The sequence below is a fragment of the Sorex fumeus genome, unplaced genomic scaffold (assembly GCF_029834395.1).
Source record: "Sorex fumeus unplaced genomic scaffold, SorFum_2.1 ptg000039l, whole genome shotgun sequence".
Taxonomy (NCBI): domain Eukaryota; kingdom Metazoa; phylum Chordata; class Mammalia; order Eulipotyphla; family Soricidae; genus Sorex; species Sorex fumeus.
In genome coordinates this window covers 24,967,166-24,987,508 of record NW_026606096.1, presented here as the reverse complement: position 1 = coordinate 24,987,508, position 20,343 = coordinate 24,967,166, and the positions used below count along the sequence as shown (strand labels likewise).

At 40.3% G+C, this 20,343-nt stretch overlaps 1 protein-coding gene across 2 annotated transcripts in view; it reads right to left on the bottom strand.

The window, feature by feature from the left end:
• The window catches only part of MAP9 (microtubule associated protein 9), a 34,342-nt gene extending 16,212 nt beyond the window's left edge, over window positions 1–18,130 (bottom strand). Inside the window, exons 1-6 of one of the 2 annotated variants that reach the window (XM_056118949.1) lie at window positions 17,999–18,130; window positions 17,072–17,210; window positions 16,110–16,194; window positions 13,689–14,006; window positions 5,517–5,743; window positions 306–399 (exon numbers count right to left, since the gene is read on the bottom strand). In XM_056118949.1, coding sequence (XP_055974924.1) covers window positions 306–399; window positions 5,517–5,743; window positions 13,689–14,006; window positions 16,110–16,194; window positions 17,072–17,146 — 799 coding nt within the window. In that variant the 5' untranslated portion in view covers window positions 17,147–17,210; window positions 17,999–18,130. Of the gene's footprint in view, window positions 1–305; window positions 400–5,516; window positions 5,747–13,688; window positions 14,007–16,109; window positions 16,195–17,071; window positions 17,211–17,998 lie in introns of both variants that reach the window. The other variant, XM_056118947.1, reaches the window with a different exon arrangement.
• Between the last annotated feature and the right edge of the window lie 2,213 nt (window positions 18,131–20,343).

The window sequence follows — 20,343 nt, the reverse complement described above, 5'->3', positions numbered from 1 at the left end:
GTCAGTGACACATATTAACATGGGCCAGGGAATGGGCAAATGTCTAGATGCATAGTATGACTACATTTTCACAACAGCCCAGTTGAGTGAGGGCTTGCCAAAAATTGGGAAAACTGACGTGCTGAGAGATTAAGTTCAGCATCTAAACTGACAGGCCTACTAGCAAACTGCATAGATGGAATTTAAAAAAAGCAAATATAAATATCATCCTTGTATCTATGCAAAATGATATTTCTCTCACTAACAGTATTCTAAGCTACAGAGTTTATAAGTAAAATAAGAAAACAGTAAAGAGATATAACTACCTTTTATGGATACTTTTTCTTCAGATCCTGGTACAAAAGAATCTTCAAGAATTTCTTTAAGAGATGATGATGATGGACTTGTTAACCATGAATCCTGTTTTGAAAGAGATGCACCTGTCATGTAAGTCTAGTTCTCCAGATTTATAAGGGCTTAAAAGCATCATTAAGACTTAATTTGTCCCTCTGAAATTTGTACTGCTCCTGAGATAACAAAAGCATTCATCTAGGAGAGGCTAAGCCTTTTTTTTCAAGCCTGGATATTTCGATCACAGAAGGCCCACTGAAAAGCAATCCTCCTCCTTAATTGTCATCTCTCTACTTGGGACTGATCCTCAGAACTCCCTAAAAATGAAATTACATAAAAGTTTACGGCAAAGATTTGGTTTCCCTTCTAAGAAATATAAAGACAGCGAGTAAAAATCTTTTGTTTAAAACCAGTATTAGAAGCTGGGCAAATGAATGCAATTTTTAAAGCCAAGTAAACAACTATCTGTGTTCACTTTAGATAGGAATGTATGGATTCAATTCCCTTGAGCTTCCCCCAAAATCCTGAAAATTACCTCTGACAAAAAATATTTCTGTCTAAACTAAATATCTCTTTATAGAAAATACGCTAGCCTAAAAATGATGATATAATATAAAAAGTTAATTTTTAAAAACAATACATTTTACTTTTTTTAACCAATAATTTATAGGTACAAATAAAAGTATATTGTCAAAAGAAGTAAACAGATTCAGATTCAATCCCTGGCTTCCCATACAGTTCCCCAAATAACACCAATAATAATTCCTGAGTTAAGATCCGGGTGCAACCAACCCCTAAACATTGCAGGGTGTGGCCCCCAAACCAAACTCTTCCCTCAACCCATCTTGGAAAGTGACAGGGGGTAGAACACTGGAGTTCCTGTGAAAGTAGGCAACACTTTTCAATTTTCAAGTGAGCAGTATTTGCCTGCGAACATTCCTTCCAGAGAATTCAGAGGGAGTGGAAATAAAATGTAGGATCAAAGATCAGTAGATTGGGGGAGGAGCCACAGAGGGCATGAACCCCAGATCTGTGTAGGAAAATTCAATCCAAACACTTGCTCATGGATGCGTGGTATGGAGAAAAGCCAGAGATCCTGTGGGAGTCACAGCTGCTAGAAATGGAAAACACTAGGCAGAGATTTCAACAGATATGCATGGCATGGGAGACAGCACTAGAAATGCAATTTCAGTATAATTTCAGTATGTTAAAACACATGTTCAGAGGAACAAAACAGAATCAGAAGTCCCCAGAAACAGAAAGGGTGAAGAAACAGAAGTGGTACCCTCCTCTTAAAAGCAAAATGAAAGCAATCATAGCAACCTACCTAGAGATCAGCTAGATGCGGCGATGAGCAAAGACTCGACTGACACAAATGTCTATGTTAAATGTGATGACAGTATCAATTTTAAGGAGATGGTGATGACTTACAGATGCATCTTGTAATTCACAAATCACAAAGAATATAGTGCAAATAGTAGGTACAGCTGAAAAGGCAGCAGAGGAATCACAATGACAAACTAAAGTGTGATAAACTTAAAAAATGGGCGGGGGAGGGGCAGAAAAGGAATTTGAGAGATAAACAATCTATTTTTTCTTTTTTGAAGTTTCAGGGATCCGATCTGGGGCCCCACACATGCAAGGCAAGTACTCCACTGCTGTGCCACACCGCAGTCCTAATACCAATATTTTAAAAGAGAAAAAATTAAGCAAATGGCAACAAATTGGGCCTAAATGTGCTTATATTAAAATATGGATCAAACACTTGTGAATGGGATAACAACTACTCATAAGTGGACAATTAATTAATCAGAAAATTGTCAGATGAGAATTGACAGCCAACTGTAATTACTCAAAAAGAAAAATAATTTGAGAGGAAAATGATAAGAAAAAATAAAAGAAATTAAAGTGAAAATAAAAGGCATCAAAAAGTGGAGGCTGTATGGGGGAAATTTATAATTTAAAAAATTTTATTAGGAATGTAAAAAATTAATATAATGGTACACTTTCTAACAAAAAAAAAGAAAATTAAACCAATATAAATTAAAAGAATGAAATCAGTTAAATAAAAATGATGAAAAATTAACCAAGTTAAGTGTTAGTTCTCTGAAAAGTTTAATAAAGAGAGCATGCCTCATTACTAGATTTCATAAGACAGATGTTAAATCTTATTTTAGAAATAAAAATTGACAGTCCTTCTGTCACTGAAAGGGTAAGGAAATATTTATGGTTATAAATTCAACATCTAAACTGAAACTGACACATTTTGCAACAGATATAAATTATCAATATGTAAAATAACAAATCTGAATACAAAAAATCTATCAAAAAATCAAATATAATGTGAAAAGCCTTCTCGACAAAGAAAATTTCAGTTCCAAAGAAATACCACAGGTAGATTCTATTATGAAAAAAAAAAAGATGTCAAACTTTTGTTTTCATATCAAATACACTTTTAGAAAATGAAGGAAGACAACCCCCAATTCATATAATTCCCAAGGTTAATAACGCACTATGGCAAAAAATTACAGATAGTTTTTATAAGCATAGATGTAGAAGTCAAACACAGTAAAAACAAAGTCTCACAATGGAGACGTTACTGGGCCCACTCGAGAAGTCAACAAAATAAAACAAATCCTACAATATTATATACCAAAATTATCAGGCAGATTTTATACCAGGTATACTATATTAGTTTAACATATGATTATTTGTGTGTATGAGATGTGCGCATTCGTGTGTACACGTTTGTGTGCATCTCAATGTCGTGACATACAGGAAAGTCAGGCAATACAGGAACAGGTACAATATTAGTAAGTGTATACAATGATAAGAAATTTGAACATATTTGAATGAGGGAAGAAACAGATTTTTCAAAAGGTTGAGATACAGGGCTGGAGAGATAATGTAGTGGGCAGGGCACTTGCCTTACACGTGGCTGACCTGGGTTTGTCCCTGACACCCCATATTGTCCTCACAGCGCACTAGGCATGATCCCTGAGTGCCAGGCAGGAGAAACCCCTGTGCACACCAAAGAACTCAAAGTAAAGGTCAAGAGAGACAGATAAAATAAGAAAAGGGGCTGAACAAAAGAGATGGGTAAATCCAGAGCTTAAAGAACATTCAAAACACAGTCAACGATCTTAGTAAGAAGAATATGGAAATTTTATGTTATTAAAAATAGAACTATCTGATATACCCAATAACCAGACACTAGCTGCACATTTATGACTGTATTACATGAAAGTGGTCTCAAGTTTATCCCATCAATATGACAATGCTATGAGATAAAAGAAAATCCACCAGACCAAATGTTATGCACTGTCACTGTCACTGTCACCGTCCTGTCACTGTTCTCCCATTGTTTATCGATTTGCTCAAGCGGGCCCAGTAACATTGGGAGACTTGTTACTGTGTCTGGAATATCAAATATGTCACGGGTAGCTTGCCAGGCTTTGCCAGGCGGGCGAGATACTCATGGTAGCTTGCCAGGCTCTCCAAGAAGGGAGGAGGAATTGAACCCAGGTCAGTCGGGTTGTCTGCACACAAGGCAAATGCCCTACCACTGTGCTATCGCTTCAGCCCCTGTTACTATATAACAAATACGATAAAACAGAACAGATAAGTGGGTCAAAGAGACTAAAGTGATGAAACATAGTTTGTCTACTAAGTAGCAGGATTGCAGGTAGATAGTACTTTTGCTGAATCTTTGTCTTAAGACGATGCAACTTTCTAAACCTTAGGGATAGTGTTTTGGTTTTTGTTTTTAAATCAAAGTGCATATAAATGGTGGCAAAGAGGACTGAAACTTAGGAATCTGTACCAAACAGGTGTTATGAAGAGTGTCTCCTAAAATTCATGCCACCCAGATGCTCAGAGAGAGCCCGACTTGAAAGTGGCACTCAGCAGCCGGAAGGGCTGAGACCAGCCCAGCTGGGTCTAGGGCGGCGCCAAGATCCTAAGGTGCAGTTATCAATTTAAGGAAAGACAAACACAGAGGCACAGGGATGGAGGCCACCGGAAGGTGGAAACGTGAATGGGACGGGGATGCTGGAGCCAGTGGAGATAGGCAGAGGCCGGGACTGTGCAAGCTCCTCCCTAGAGCCGTACGGGGAGCCCGGGGGACCCCACACCTTGACCTCGACTTCTGGCCTCCAGAATGAAGAAATACGTTCAGTCATTTTAAGTCCTCTAGTTTGGGGCAACCTATTCTAGAAACGATAGCAAGCGAATACAATAGCTTTATAAAATAGAAAATCACTGAATTTTACAAATCCTCGTTTCTGTTCAATTTCAGTACCAACTGGAAAATACCACCATGAAACCAGGCAGAAATATATAATGGTCTGCTTCACTGGTAAAGCTTAAAGACAGAAGCTGTGAATCTGTGCTCTAGTGTGCTGAGACATCTGCTCTAGATCAATCTTGGAGGGATTCAGGCCCTAAATAATCCAAAGACACTCCACCCAGAAGCTCTACCCAGCCCTCTGATGTCTGGGAACCAAAGCCCAACAGGGCCTTGCTGCAGGCAAGGAATAGGCAAAGGAAGAGTTTAGCCAGGTACTAGTTAGTTCCTTTCCCCCTCTGCTCAAAGCCCTTTCTGTAGAAGGGATATTTTCCCCACCCTTTTCTCTTCCTAAACATGAGAAGGAAGTTGACTGATCACTGTGAAACATAAAGAGGAGGGGAGAGCTACTCGCCCCCAATAAAAGTACACAGTAAACTCCCTTGCCATTTGGTTTATACTAAAGAATATAAAACAGGGTCAAGAATATTTAATGTATATTCGCTAAGTGAAGTAAAACTAAATTAAGAAAATTATAGCAACTACATTGTCTAAAGGTGCAAATTATGTAATTTAAACACCCACAAAATTATAAAATCCTACAGTTAAAAGATACACAGTATTGTAGAAATTCAAAAGGGACACTATTTTTGCACATCTTTCTCTAAAACAGATGCATTTTATAATTACCAGGGTGCTATGCTTAACTGGCAGTTTTCTTCTTGGCAGGAGATGAAGAAAAGGTGCCCTGCCTTACAACCAACCGATAGTACATTAGATTCAATGCTATGCAGAGTATTAAGAAAAAAAAACCTTGAAGTTTTATGAATGGTCGAAGAAATCATAAACGTGACAGCCAAGCACACACACACACTGAGACAAGTGGCTGAGCAGTGCTGACCTCAGTGTCCAGGTTTTCAGAGCAGGAGGTCCTCTCCGCCTCTGGAAGCCTGCCACCGAGCCTCGGGAGGGGCAACGGTGCAGGGGACTCCGACTCCTCTCCGAGGGCAGCTTCTCCGTCTTCTCCGAGTCCATCTTTCTCATCTCTGGGGCCAGGCTTCTTCAACATGCTCCTGGGCCGAGGGCATGGCTTAAAGTGGTTATTGGCTTCGAGACCACCATTGTTTTCTGCTGAAAAAGAAAATATTTTGTAGTATATGCAAAAGGAAATAACCTTGGGTGCACCTACACCCCAGGGTGCTACCGCAAATTCAGTCTAGTGCACCATCCCCTGGGCTCTTTGTCCTGGAGAGTCCAGAGACACTCACAAGCTCCAGGGTACACCGGCGATGGTCCAGAGGAACACCAGGGACGGTCCAGAGGAACCCCAGTAATGGTCCAGGGGAACACCAGGGACAGTTCAGGGGAACCCCAGTAAAGGTCCAATGGAATACCAGCAATGGTCCGCAATCCAAAGTTCTGAGCAAAGCTACCAGCCAGGAACTGACCAGTGAACTGGGTTTTTTGAAAGGTAAATTTTTCTAGTCAACAACAACAAAAAGCTTGTCTGTTTATACTTCTGAAAAATAAGTGGTCTCACCCATGAAATCTTTACTTCCTGCTCCTATTACAGGACCTCAACCCAACCAAGAAAGTGACCATATCCTTGACCATGGATTCTTAAGTAACAAAGATAAAAAAATAATAAACAAATAAAATCATGAGGTAAGGGGAAATACTATGACGAGTTTGGTGTCTGAGGGATGGAGTACTATGTCTCTCCTGAAGGAAAAAAGGAAAACTCAATGACCTAGAAGTTACGGTTGTTCAAGTTCATAAAACTGCTCTGGCAGCTGTTAAAATTTCTTAGTTATCACTAAGAAATTACTATTTCCAAGTTTATTTATTATTATATGTTTCTATTATTTTGGTTTTGGGTTCATACCCAGTGATACTCAGGGCTTGCCCCTGCTCTGTATGCAGGAATTACTGCTAGCAGTGCCTGGGGTACCGGATGGGATGCTGGGGATGGAGTCAGGGATTAATCGAACCGAGGTTGGCAGTGCGCAAAGCAGCCGCCCTACCTGCTCTACGATTAACTCCAGCCCCTACTTCCAAGTTTACAAGACTCTAATGCTAGTTATTCTTCCATCACTCAGAATATGCTACAATGGTTTTTCACAGCATTTCTACCCATTGTACCTATTATACATATTTAAAGTTTCAAAAGTACATCAGATTAAAAACTTTGCTTTACCTATAAATGCCACTAGACTACTCCATTACTTTAACAAATTGGTACAACTATGAAGGTGTCAGTGCCAGTTTTACTTTATTCAAAATTCTGGCCAAATGCTCAATTCCAAATCCCAGGGGTTTCTTAGATTGAAACCTCTGTATCCAAAACTCACATTCACCACACCCTGCCGAATATACCTGCTAACTTTCTCATTCATCACTTTCTGTATCCCGTTTTTCAGTTTCTCTACTGCTCTTTCCTACATATTGTCTCAGGGATATTTTATATTTATGTAGATCAGATCATGCTGTGCTTTGCACAAAATTCTTCAATGGCTCTGCATGACAGAATAAAGCTTAATTGCCTTTGAGGCAGCTAAAAGCTTTCGCTGGTTTGTTCTGGCTTCCTGAGCTGCCCTCTCTGCTGGCATTAGTCCCCGGCATTAATCTGTGTTCCTGAAATGCTGGGCTAATGGCTGTTGGGCTCTTATGCCACAACCCCTACTGCTGCTATACATTTACCCAAGCTGATCCCTTTGCCTAGAATGTCGGCTTCCTGCTTCTCCTCTCATGAATGCTTGCATGTCTTTTGGTCTCAGTTTAGGCAGAATATTGTATAATGTCTGAAAGAAGGGATCAAGTCAAAAAAATAAGTTTTCCACAAGAACACTTAGTAAGAGACCTTATTAAAATACCAAGTTCACATAGTACGATTAATATAGACACTACATTCTGCGTCATCCTGATATCTTTTAGGTGACTGTTTTAGGCAACTCATATCGAATATTGGTTATTTATTCACACTTCTATACGGCTGGAGCGATAGCACAGCGGGTAGGGCGTTCGCCTTACAAGCGGCCAACATGGCCGACCCGAGTTCGATTCCTCCGCCCCTCTCGGAGAGCCCGGCAAGCTACCGAGAGTATTCGATATGCCAGACACAGTAACAACAAAGTCTCCAATGGAGACGTTACTGGGCCCGCTCGAGCAAATCAACGATCAACGGGAGGGCCTTTACCTTTTACCTTTACCTCTATACGTCTTGTGTAAATCACTTAATGCCCACCTATTGGTTAGTTGCTCATAATTATCTAAGTCTTATATAAATCACCTTATACAATCACTTAATGCCCACCTAACCTGGATTTTCCTTTGATAAGATTAGGGGGAAGTTCCTAAAGTGCCGCAAGGTTCCAAGAGTCTATGTGCAAAGTAAACGCTCCTGGCCTGCAGCAAAGTAATACTGATTGTGGAAACAATTTTCTTCCTTTTCTGGTGAGTTTCTCCTCAGCGCCACCCATGTGAGTTTGAATGGATTAATACATATCTCTTGCATTCTCCCTGAGAAGGGCGGGCCCATACAAACTCCCTGCAGGACTGCCCTGAGCAGAACAGGTGGTCAGGTCGTCAGAATTCTCCCATCTGAGCTGGAGAGATGGAAGCTAGCTGATGTGGTCTAGGAATTGCTCTCGGCCTCTGCCCTTGTGAAGCAAAGGGCTGCCTAACAGATACCAGAATGGGGTGAGCAGAGAGAAGAGGAGGGGAGAATGACCATGTCAGGGAACAGGGGAGGAAGAGAGAGAAAGAGAGAGAGAGAGAGAGAAAGAGAGAGAGAGAGAAGAGAGAGGAAGAAAGAGAGAATCCAGAGAATCCAGATAATCTACTCTATATGACTATGTCTCTAAATTTAACCCCACTAAAGCAAGCCTTGGGGGGGCCAGGGTGATTGTACAGCAGGTAAGGCACTTGATTTTCATGTGGTCAATCTGGGTTCGATTTCTGGTACCTCATATGCCCCCAATCCCCACACGAGTGACCCCTCAGTGTAGAGCCAGAGTAAGTAAGGCCTGACACTGCCAGGAGTGGTTGAAAACCCCAAATGCATAAATAAACAAATAAATTAAGCGAGAAAGGCCTTCTGAAAACCCCAAATACATAAATAATAGGTAAATAAATAAATAAAAGCAAGCAAGGCCTTCAGAGAAGGCTCAGCAGGAAAGCGAACTTCCCTTCCAACTGATCTTTGGAGCCCAGACATTTCAAATACTGTGTCCTGACTCCAATCACTACCATCTGTCAGAGGCTGCTATGACTGTCATCCCCACAGCCTTCCCCCAGGCCTTCACAGGAAACTCTCCTGTGATCTTACTGCGCCTTTTCCTCACTGCCGAGCAACTCTGTAATCTTAGCCCGGCTCAGAAATGTGTGTCCCTCCAAAATTCTTCCGTCGGAGTCCAAACACCAACGGTGATGGTACTGGGAGTGACCCAGAGGAGGATCCTACGTGACCACACTGGCATCCTGATCCATTTCCAGCTTCTAGAGCTGGAAGGCGCAGTTTTTATTGTGGATGAGCCATCTGGCATGTATTATTCCGTTAGCAGCTTTGAAATGACCACGACAGCGATACTGGGTCTGTCTGTTTAATGCCACCTTCTTTTCTCAGGAAGAGAAGGGGAAAGAGGTGGTCTCTCAAGCGGTTGAGCTCAGAGCCTGGGGGCTCTCCCAGCGATCGCTGGCCTTTGGCCTGCAGCCTGAAGATGCAGTGCTTCTCAGCGGACCATGTGGTGCCAGGGATGGTACAGACTCTGCAGCAGGCCATGTGTGCTATCTATCTCTCTAGCCCGTATCACATTCTTGTTTGGTTTTTCGGCAGAAGGGGTTAAAGGGCCATCCTTGGCAGTGCTCAGGGCTTAGTCCTGACTCAGGGATCACTCCTGGAAATGCTCAGGGGACCAAAGGTGATGCCAAGAATCAAAAAGGAGTCAGCCGCATTGAAGGTTAGCACCTTTGCCCCTGAACTAGCTCTCTGGCCTGGATTCTTACTTACCGCTGGAACATCTCAAAATATAATGTATCATAATAAAGATATTTACGAAGGGTAAATAAAATAATCTACTTATGGGTATTAATAAATGCCAATAATAAACACTAGTACAATAATTTATTCAATTAAAACTAAAAATAAGATGAATAAAAGCATATAGTGCTGAATTTATGCCGCTATTATTCTAAGACTGTAAAAATGAAAATCATTTAATTGCTTCCAAGTCTTGGTGTGGTTCAACTATTAACCCCGTTGTACAGATAAGTAAAAATGAGGAACAAAGAGTCCACAGTCAGAAAAACTAAGTTGCACTATTAAAGCAAAAGCATGACGGCTCTAAAGCTCATGATGTTAATGTTAAAAATAAAAACAATACATCCTGCAAAGATCACTTTCTATAATCAGTTATTATAGTTATTCCAGAAAAGTCAGAGTCTGGCTACCGAAGCTTTTACAAAACATAAGAAAATAAAGAAAATTTGGGATTTTAATATTTTTAATATTTTTATAAAACACTAACTGGTACTTAGAAATATATTGCCATATTAAAAATATGCTCCCAACTCTAAAAATAGCTCCATACTCAAAAAACTCCAAAACTTTAAAGCATACAAATATGTTCATTAACTGCAGTCCTTAATAACTAACCATTTACTATTTATATATTCAAATGTTAATGAATTCTATAGGCATAAAATAAATATTCCTGAATAAATGCCTTACTGTTCAATATTAAATACTTAGTAGTTCATATGTCACACACTCTCAATACTATTGGCCTCAGCTATTTTCAATTTAGAGAGGCAAGGAATAATGACTTTAATATACTTTATACAAAAATATTGTCAGAACTATTGGCAAATTCTCAGAAAGAAAAAATGCATATAAGTTTTCTAAATGCTCTGCTGCAAATTAATATAAGAAATTACCTACTGGGGTATTTTCATATTACACAAACTGAATTGCAGTTTGCCAATGAGTAAAACTAGTAAGAGTTTGTGTATTGAGCATTTAATCCTGGTGCCATCTTGTGGTTAAAGGACAGTATCTCAGAACAATCTCTCTTTTGTGGGATATAAAGCAGCATAGTAAGTAATGGCCCAAAAAAGAATCTAGGAACGGGTCTACAGAACTGAGCTTACCAAAGTGGTGAGATGGGGAGGGAGGGTAATGGGGGAGGGAGGGGCCTCAGTCAATGGTGGAAGAAAATGGACATTTGGGTGTGGGGGGTGGTGTTGAAATGTTATACACAAAAAATCCAATCACTGACAACAGTAATAGAAAGTTGTAAATCACGGTGACTAAATAAGATTATTAAACAAATATGGTATCTATTCATCTGGTCACAGATTTGCACAACTGTATTACATAGGAGGATGACTGATGACTACCATAAAGCTCTTATTATAAACTCTGTCACATCAATTTTTGGTTATCAAACTATATTTTCTTAATTAATCTAATAAAAAGCTTACAATTAATCTAATAAAAATCAGGAGTTAATAACTACAAATACAGGTTTCCAAGCTTAATGATGCCTATGTCTAGTCTCTCATTGAAAATTCATCTTGCATAATTCTTGTTTGTTTGGGAGCCACACCCAGCAGTGCTCAGAGCTTACTCCAGGCTCTGCACTCTGGGATCACTCCTTGTGGGGCTTTAGGGGTCAAGTGGGGTGCTGGGGAGCAAACCTGGATTGGATGCATGCAAGGTAATGCAAGGCAAACACCCTACCTCCCGTACTATCTCTCCTGCCCCACGTCCTTCTTTATTAATGGTTTCATAAAGCTCTCTCACAAAGAAATTGGTTTGACGTTCCCCAAACCCCGTGTAATGGCAAGGACTGACCTGTGGAAAGTACTTTGGGAAATGGTGAGGTACCAGATTATTCATCATTTTTAACTACGCTCCCTTCTCTCCACCTTTGATTCTATGCAGTACCCTGGGAAGGTACATCTCAGCGTGTTAATTATGCTTCATTATGCCTCTTGCTTACATTTTTGCAAAATTTTATAGTCCACAGAACACACTTCAAAGTATTCTCTTAACAATTCTGTAGGACAGGAAGAGCAGGTTTTAGACTCCTGCTGGAGGATAGTAAGCCTTATCCTATTTGCTGAGGTCACACACATAATTAATACACAGTGGTGTTTTTTTCTAGTTTTTCTGGCTCTGCCTATATCACCTCCCCTTCATTTTCGAGACAAGTGGATTGGGGGTTGGAGAGAGTGGTTCTCTAATACAGGTAAAGGTAAAGGTAAAGGTAAAGGCCCTCCCGTTGATCGTCGATTTGCTCGAGCGGGCCCAGTAACGTCTCCATTGGAGACTTTGCTGTTACTGTGTCTGGCATATCGAATACTCTCGGTAGCTTGCCGGGCTCTCCGAGAGGGGCGGAGGAATCGAACTCGGGTCGGCCATGTTGGCCGCTTGTAAGGCGAACGCCCTACCCGCTGTGCTATCGCTCCAGCTCTAATACAGGTGTGAAGTAAATAAAGGTTTACCGTATTCCTAGTGACACATAATATCCAAAGTTTGAAATATTTACCATTATTTACTAATAACATAAAGGACAGATATTTTTATGAAGATTAGCATCAATTAATATCTTTTTCCTATTTAACGGAAAAAGGAGGACTGGAAGAACTCAAACCTTTGACTTTCCAGGCCATCTGTCAGTGTAGTAGACCTGAAGATCTCAAAAGGACTGGGGCCCACTACACTTCATCTTTGTTGTGTCTGAAGCTCAGAAGGACCCGGTGCAAACTACTGTAACCCCAGATCACACCAAGACCATCCCATCAGAAAACTGAAGTTTGATGGATTTGCTTAGGGAATAGATACAAAATTAAAACTGCCCTTAAAAAAGGGGTTTGCCTAAAGGAGAGAGAGAACACAAGGGATTGCCCTGCCACAGAGGCAGGGTGGGATGGGAGGGATGGGGGTGGGAGGGATACTATCCATGGTGGTGGAAAATGGGCACTGGTGGAGGGATGGGTACCTGATCATTGTATAATCGAAACCCAAGGACAAAAAATTGTAAATCTACAACTGTACCTCATGGTGTTTCACTAATAAAAAAAAAAACTGGACGGCAACATGCAAAAAAATTGGCTCAGATCTCTGCCTAACAGCACATACAAAAGTAAGATCCCTTAATTATTAAGTATGTTTTGGAAATACATGATGTGCTAGAGCTGCAATATTAAAGAAAACAACTGTTTACAAACAAAAAAAAAGGGGGTTTGGAGCAGTGGTTCTCAAAGACTCAGGTTCTCAAAGACGATGCTGGGCTTTTGTCTGTTCGTTCAAAAAATGATTTCCAGGGGTGCTCTGTGGTTTCTCTCCTGAAAGGAGGATGGCAGCCCCCAAAAGTCTGGGAATCTCAGTCGAAGAGATTGAATTAACAGCAACAACAGAACTCCCTCCTTTAAAACCTAAAAATGTCAAAAAGATGTCCTGGGGAATGAAGAGAGAGTACCGTGGGGGTGGGGAGGGGGCATTTGACTTGCACATGCCCAACCCAAGTTCAACACCCAGCACCCATCATGGTCCTTCAAACCCTGCCAGGAGCGATTCTTCAGTAGAGCTAGGAGTAAGTACGTACTAAGGACAGCCCCTTACTCACTCCCACACCCCCAAGAAGATTTTCTGATAAAATGGTGATAAGGAAATGTTTGTTTGAAGGACAAGTTCCAGTATTGCTGTGACTCTAATCTCTGAAGTATGAAATGAATTGGGAGGATTTATCAAAACTTTACACCTCAAAACAAAAATGCAAGTGGCTGTGCCTAGGCCAGGTGCTTCTGAAGTCACAGCTGTGGACAAAGAAAGATACTCTGGCTTCCTGAGGTAGCTGAGCACACCCCAGAAGGAACACACAACAGCCTATCAACTCTACAGGGTTTCTCTCTCTGTCTTGATCATTTTGATTAATGTCTATAAAACGGAAAAGTTCACTGTGTTTGTTTTTTCTTTAGTATCTACGAGTGATCAATTCAAGTTTTTCGAGGACTGATTATCTCAAAATAAGTTCTTAAGAAATGCAGTTGTGGGAACTTAACAAATTACCTGAGGGTGTGTTTTGGATGGAGAGAATTCTCGGCTTCGGCTTCATTTCAATTTTCTCCTGTTCAATGTCCTGTTCTTTGTTTTGCGACTCAGGTGAGGGAATTACAGCCCCATCTTCACAGCCACCGGGGGCTGTTTCCTCATCATTTTTGATGGGAAGTATTGGCTCATCTTTTATTATGTCACTAATTGATTTCTTGGTTTTCAAAAATGACAGTTTTGGAGAATTTCTCTCTTCATCTGATAGGTGGAAGTCATTATTTTTCTTTTTAGTTGAATTTTCATCAACTGAGGTGTCAGAAAAGTCACCTAAGGAAACTGAAAGATAGGAAAGAAAAATATTTTCTACAGAGTATTTTTTAATAGTGTATTTTTAAAGTTTCAAAGGTTTACATTAATCAAAAATTACCTTAAAGACTAGAAACAAAGATCTATTTTATAAACAGAAAACATGACTCCAGAAAAAAGTTAACTTCAGCAGTTTTTATTAAAACATAAATGATAAAAACGTCAATTTAATTTATGCAAAATATACTCATCCGGTATAACCAGTGTAATAAGTAATACTATTATTGACCGAGAGAAGTCACTCTAAGTCTTGAAAAATAATAATCAATCCTGGGATAGTTAAGTTAGATACTATGAAACTTTTATTTGCAATTTCATGGTATAAAATTAAAATATATGTACACAAAAGAACTTATTTTTATCTGATTGCCAATTATAATTTTCTCCATAAAAATATGAGCATTTATCTGTACAAAATACTAGAACTTAGGGAATAATAACACTTTTAACTATCCAGCAATGAAGTGACTATTGTTTTGATTATTTTCTTTCCTTTTTCTTTCTCCCCTTGGGGTCATACCTGGTGCTGAGGGACTAACCCTGGCAGTGCTTGGAGAATCCTATGTGGTGCCAGGGGTCAAACTTAGGTTATCTGCATGCAAGACAAGCACCCTACCTGCTATCTTATCTCTCTGGTCCAGTTGATTGTTTCCATGGAGAACTTATGGAATTTTTCATTGAGTATTAAGGTATAAAACATTATATTTTAAGCTTAGGATTCTGTATACTCTCTTCAAAAACCTACCATGCTAATATTTTCACATAAAGATAAGAAAAAAAATGAAATTATGCCAATATTGGTATCCAAGGTTTCTAATTAATTCATTCTAATTTGGAGAGGAGGCACAAAGTGGTGCTTGGGAAGTCCAGAACTGCAGTTCAGAGCCAGAAAATGCAGCACTGTTGTGGCCCAGCGTGCTAGAAGCTGCCTGGCTCACCCCTATGGTACCAGGGGCCTCCAGGTTCACACCTGCTATGCTCAGGGAACTCTATGTTGTAGGATCAAACTGGGATTTGCCCATGGAAGGCACTTTAACCCCTTTACTATCTATGTAGCCCCTCTCCTGGATGTCCTTTTTTTTTTTAGGTGAGGTGGGGTGGGGAGGGGGGATAGTTGGGGATACCCAGCTGTGCTGGGGGCTTATTCCTATCTCTGTGCTCAGGGTCACTGCTGACAGTGCTTGGGGGATCATATGTAGTGCCAGCAGTTGAAACCGGGTCAGTGGTTTGTAAGGTTACCCTACTTGCTTTACTATATCTCTGGCCCCATTACTGGAGTTTTGGATTGTTTATGTTTTGGGCCCACACCCAGCTGTGCTCAGGACTTAGACTTATTCTTGGCTTTGTGCTGAGTGGTCACTCATGATGGTGCTTGGGGTGGACCACATATGTGGACCATATATGTGATGCTGGGGATTGAACACAGGTTGGGTGCATGAATCTACCTCTGTACATTCTCTCCAGCCCCATTAAACAGACCTACTATTATAGTCATAAAATTTGATTTCTATAAGAATATAAAAATGAGTCTGACACACACCAAAATTTTGTTCTAAGGACTCAGTTATTATCTTGCTGTAATCAAATACTCATAGAGTTTGACCTTAAAAATGAACTTGAGGGGCTGGGGTGATAGTATAGCAAGAAAGGCACTTGCCTCACATATAGCTGGCCCAGGTCCAATCACCAGCATCCCTAATGGTCCCTCGAGTTCCACCAGGAGTGATCATTTGCACAGAGTCAACGGTAAGCCCTAAGCACCAATAAGTGACCCAAACCTCCCCACCTTAAAAAAATTAATAAAAATAGACTTGTCTCTTTGACTAAAATCTGCTTGATTTGTATTGATTTGTATTTTCTGCTTGATTTGTATTGATTTGTATTTTCAAGTATCCATTTAAAACAACCAAGGGCAATCATATAGCTTCTTAAAAACTAACAGTGGATTTTTATCCACAGAAAAACATCAGGAAACTTAAATGGTTCTATTGGAGGAATGGATGAAATGTAACTAAGGAATTTAAAAAAAAAAATGGAAAGAAAAGTGGTTTACTTGTCCACAGTCTCACATACCAATCTCATCACTGTCGAAATCATCCGAGTACTCAGAACTCCTCTGTCTGGCTGAACGAGCTGTAATTGCCTTTATTAGTTCATCCTAAAATAAGATAATGAAAATTATTTTCACCTAAACTGGGATGCCTCACGTTCAAAACTAATTTTTTTTTACAGAAGTAATAAGATCTTCTAAGCACAGAGGTTTCATTTAGCTAACAAAATTCCACTGAAAATCCATCTGCTATTATAAATTCAAGTTGAGTATCTATGTTGAGTATCACAGACAAGATTCAGTTTCTCTCTTCATGGGGCTTCCAGTTCAATTAGGGAGCCAAATAATAGTAAGGACATTTTTACACAGGGTTGCTGATAAACCAATATTCTGGAAGACACTTTCACTTTAAGATCTTTTAGCATATTAAGGAAACAGACATAATGTATATTTTGGGGCATACGCTTGGTTTTGCCAGAGGATCAATACAAGGACTGATATATCAAGAACTCAGTACATCTGGGCAATGCTTGCTACCCCACCTAGGGTTGCACCAAGTGATTTAAGGATCAGGAGGTACCAGGGATTGAACCAGGGTAGACCACATGCAAGACATGTGCTTTAACCCTTAAACTAGCTCTCTAGTCCCCAGATATAACCACTATTTACATTTGAGTTTAAAACAATAGTGACTACACAGAGAAAAATTAAATACCATAACGTTCCAACAAGAAAAAATGTACATGAAAACAGCAATTCAAGGTTGCTAATTTTAAAAAGCTGACTTAATGCTTATGGAAGTTAAGAACCTCCCTGAGGTTAGTTTGATAGTTTTAGGGCAATTACAGGAACAGTTAGTACACTTCACCACCATCATCTCATTAGGAATGAAGACTTACTTCACTTTATATAGAACTGATCCTAGGACCATCCCAATAGAGTTTACTTTGTACAATTGCTCAAAATAAATATGGTCTCACTTTACCTGAAAAGTAGTTCTTTTGGTGACTTTTGGACTCTTTGTATATGCCAGTGTTGTGCTAAAAACTTCATTGGACATAGTGTTTTTGTTATTTGTACTCTTGGTCAGGAAATGGTAGGTATAATGCAATTTCTGTCAGTGGCTGAAACACACAAAAAACCCGAGATATTTTGCATGCTTAAGTATTATTCTATGATCATATTTGGTATAAAATGGGAGGGAAAACCCGAGGAAACAAGAAAGAAAGCATCATATTTGAACTCTGAGCAACATCTTCACCTAATATGCAAACAGTCTGTTAAAAAAAAATCCCCATTATGTAGATTGAAAAAATGTAGATTGAAGTTATTCCAAACAGTTTTGCAAGCTGACAACTGGTTAATCCTCAAAACGCAAAACGAACGCTTATATTCATTTCCCTTCCACTGGGGGGACAGAAAAGGTACCACTGCCATTGCCTACAAATCCGTCATAAAGGCGACCACGAGGACTGTGAGGCAGGAGGGGAAGAAGGAGGGAGGAGAGAGAGAGAGTGAGAATGAGCGAGCATCACCCCACCGCCTCTCCGTGGTCCCCCCCACCCCACCCACCCAAGCCAAAATGCTTGAGCACAGCAACAGGGCAAGAAAAGAACATCATAACGCGACCCTCCAACGAGCCATACCCCCCCGCCAAGATTCGCTTTCCTCTCCTCTCTTTCACAAGAAATCAATCACGGCACTAGACAAAGCCGAGCCTCCCGCAATGGGCCGCACTCGAATCTCAGTCCAAACCCGCTTCTCCGCACCTCGGAACGTTTCTCGCGCCCGGAGCCGAGGCCGCAGCGCGCGCTCGGGGACCGCCCGGGCCCGGCCAGGTGCCGCCCGCGTTCCCGCAGGCCGTCTCCGCCCGGTCCCCGCGCCACCCCCACCCTCCACGTTCCCCACTCACCCCTGCCACTCCTGCGGGGGGCTGCCCGCGACACCCTGGACGTGGCGGCTGACCCGGGAAGGAGCCTCCGGGCGCCGATCGGTCGCCCGCAGCAGCACCCCGAGACCCAGCGGGGACGGGAGGCGGGGGCGGGGCTAAGGGCGGAGGGGGGAGGCGGTTGCTAGGAAACCGCGTCTCCAGGAGGAAGTGATTCCCGACCGCCGGGTCTCCCGGGTACCCAACACCGCCCTACGGCTCCCTGGTCGCCGGGGCAACGGCCCACAGGGAGGAAATGACGTCACCCTGCGGGTCCTAGGTGCAGGAGGATTCATCGGCTGCTGGCGCTTCTGCTGTTTCCTAGGAGACAGGACCCGCCCTTCTCCACCCGGACAGAGAAAGCCTCCCCGGGAATCAGGGTCTTTTCCCGCAGATTCTATGACTCAAAGCTTTGCCACAGTTAGAATATGAAGTTCTGTGTATCAGAATAGTGGAGTGACGTGGAAGTGGCCTGACAAATAAGACAAAGAGTGCTTTCAGTGACGTTTGCAGACTCAGGAGTCAAACTGACCTTTGAATCATCACATCCTTTCTCCCATGGCGAGATGCTATAAGCTGAAGTTTCAGTTTCTTCTTTTGGAAAAAGGGGGATAATGATAATGATGATGATTATAATTATAATGATGATGATAATAATAGCTAAATCTCATTTGCTTATGTTAGGGTTAAAATACATACTATTGCTGATGTGTCCCCCCTCTCCTTTCCCCAGATTCACACACACACAAAGGTCTTTAGTCTTTCTCAGTTAGCCAAGAAAGACTGCTGCTAAGTAGGTGCTTCAAGTACAGCCTGTCAGTTTATAATTTGATTTGTATTTGGCATTAAGTAAATTTTTGCACAGTCACTTCCATTCTAGGGAAACTGCACAAACAACTGCTTTTGTAATTAATGACTGTCTTCAAGGGTTGCTGTGAAGATTGAATGAACTACAAAGATGGAAAATTTGCAAGAGTGCCTGGAATTGCGTTCACTCAACATTACATGCATTCTCATATTGCATTTTCATATTGGAAAGGTGAAAGTCCATTCCAATTGCTGTTTTTATTGTCAAGTATACCCATGTATGTATATAGTGGGTAGTATAATTAAAGTGGAGAAATAGTCTCGTAGGGTGGAGAACCAAAAGCAGTTAAAGCAATCGAGACAAACATTTAGCATAGGTAATCCTTAAAAAAATAAACAAGGCAAAAAACCTTATTAAATAATAAAGTATCTTGGATAGCTACTATTTTTAACTTGAAATAAGATTCGCTGAAGTTTGATTAAATTCACTGACTATTAACTAAGCTTGTTCCCAGCATTTTGAAGTATCATAAAATTTATTTAACAGTTATTTATAAACAAATCACACAGATTTTATACATCATGTATTAGAAAATTAAATGTACTGACAGAATAATAAAATTCAGTTTTAAAAAAATCTACTATTTGTGTGTGTGTGTGTTGTTTCTAGTTTTGTTTACTTTGGGGTCACTCTCTGCAGTGCTAATGGTTTACTCCTGGTTATTCAGGGATCAACTCCTGGCAGGATTCAGGGACCAATATGACATGTTTAGCATCTAACCCTGGCTAGTCACAATACTCTTTCTCCAGTCTTGGAGTGCATGCTTTTAAACAATGCCTATGACACAGCTCTTAAAAAAATTGTGGTCTGTTTATGTTTTACTTGTTCTTGTTTGAAAAATTCCTATTGAGGAATATTTGCTTAATTTAGGAATATTTGCTTAATTTTGATTCTTTCAAGTTAAATTCAAATAAGTTGCATTTTCATAGTTATTGCTAACTTTCTAATTTATGTTTTTAATTAATATCTTTTGTTATAGAATCTGTTCCCACAAAAGAGGACAGCATCCATATTTCATAGATGTGTATAGCACTTATTTGCTTGTATTGAAATCTTTAAGTTAATTTAAAAAACTCATTTTTTTTACTCATTTGACTGGTATAGTTTTCATTAGAGATGACTTGGAAAAATAAAATTCACAAAGAAATCTTCAGAATGGCCTTTAGAAAAGTCTTCTATCTTTTCTACTGAATTCATTAGATTTCTATTTTTAGTATAATAAAAAATAATTGGTAAACAGAACCAGGCTTTCATTAACTTACAAAGACATCATAAAAATGTTCTGGTAAACTCATCCACAAGACTTGAAACAGCAAGTCCTCTTATTATAGTGGCAGAAAATTGTGTACTTCATTAATATTTTCAGGGTTGCTTCAGTATCTTATAACAACAACATCTGAATTGAGAGTTAATTTTATCCCCATGCATGCTTGTAATAAGTATATAATTGTTACTGAATCAA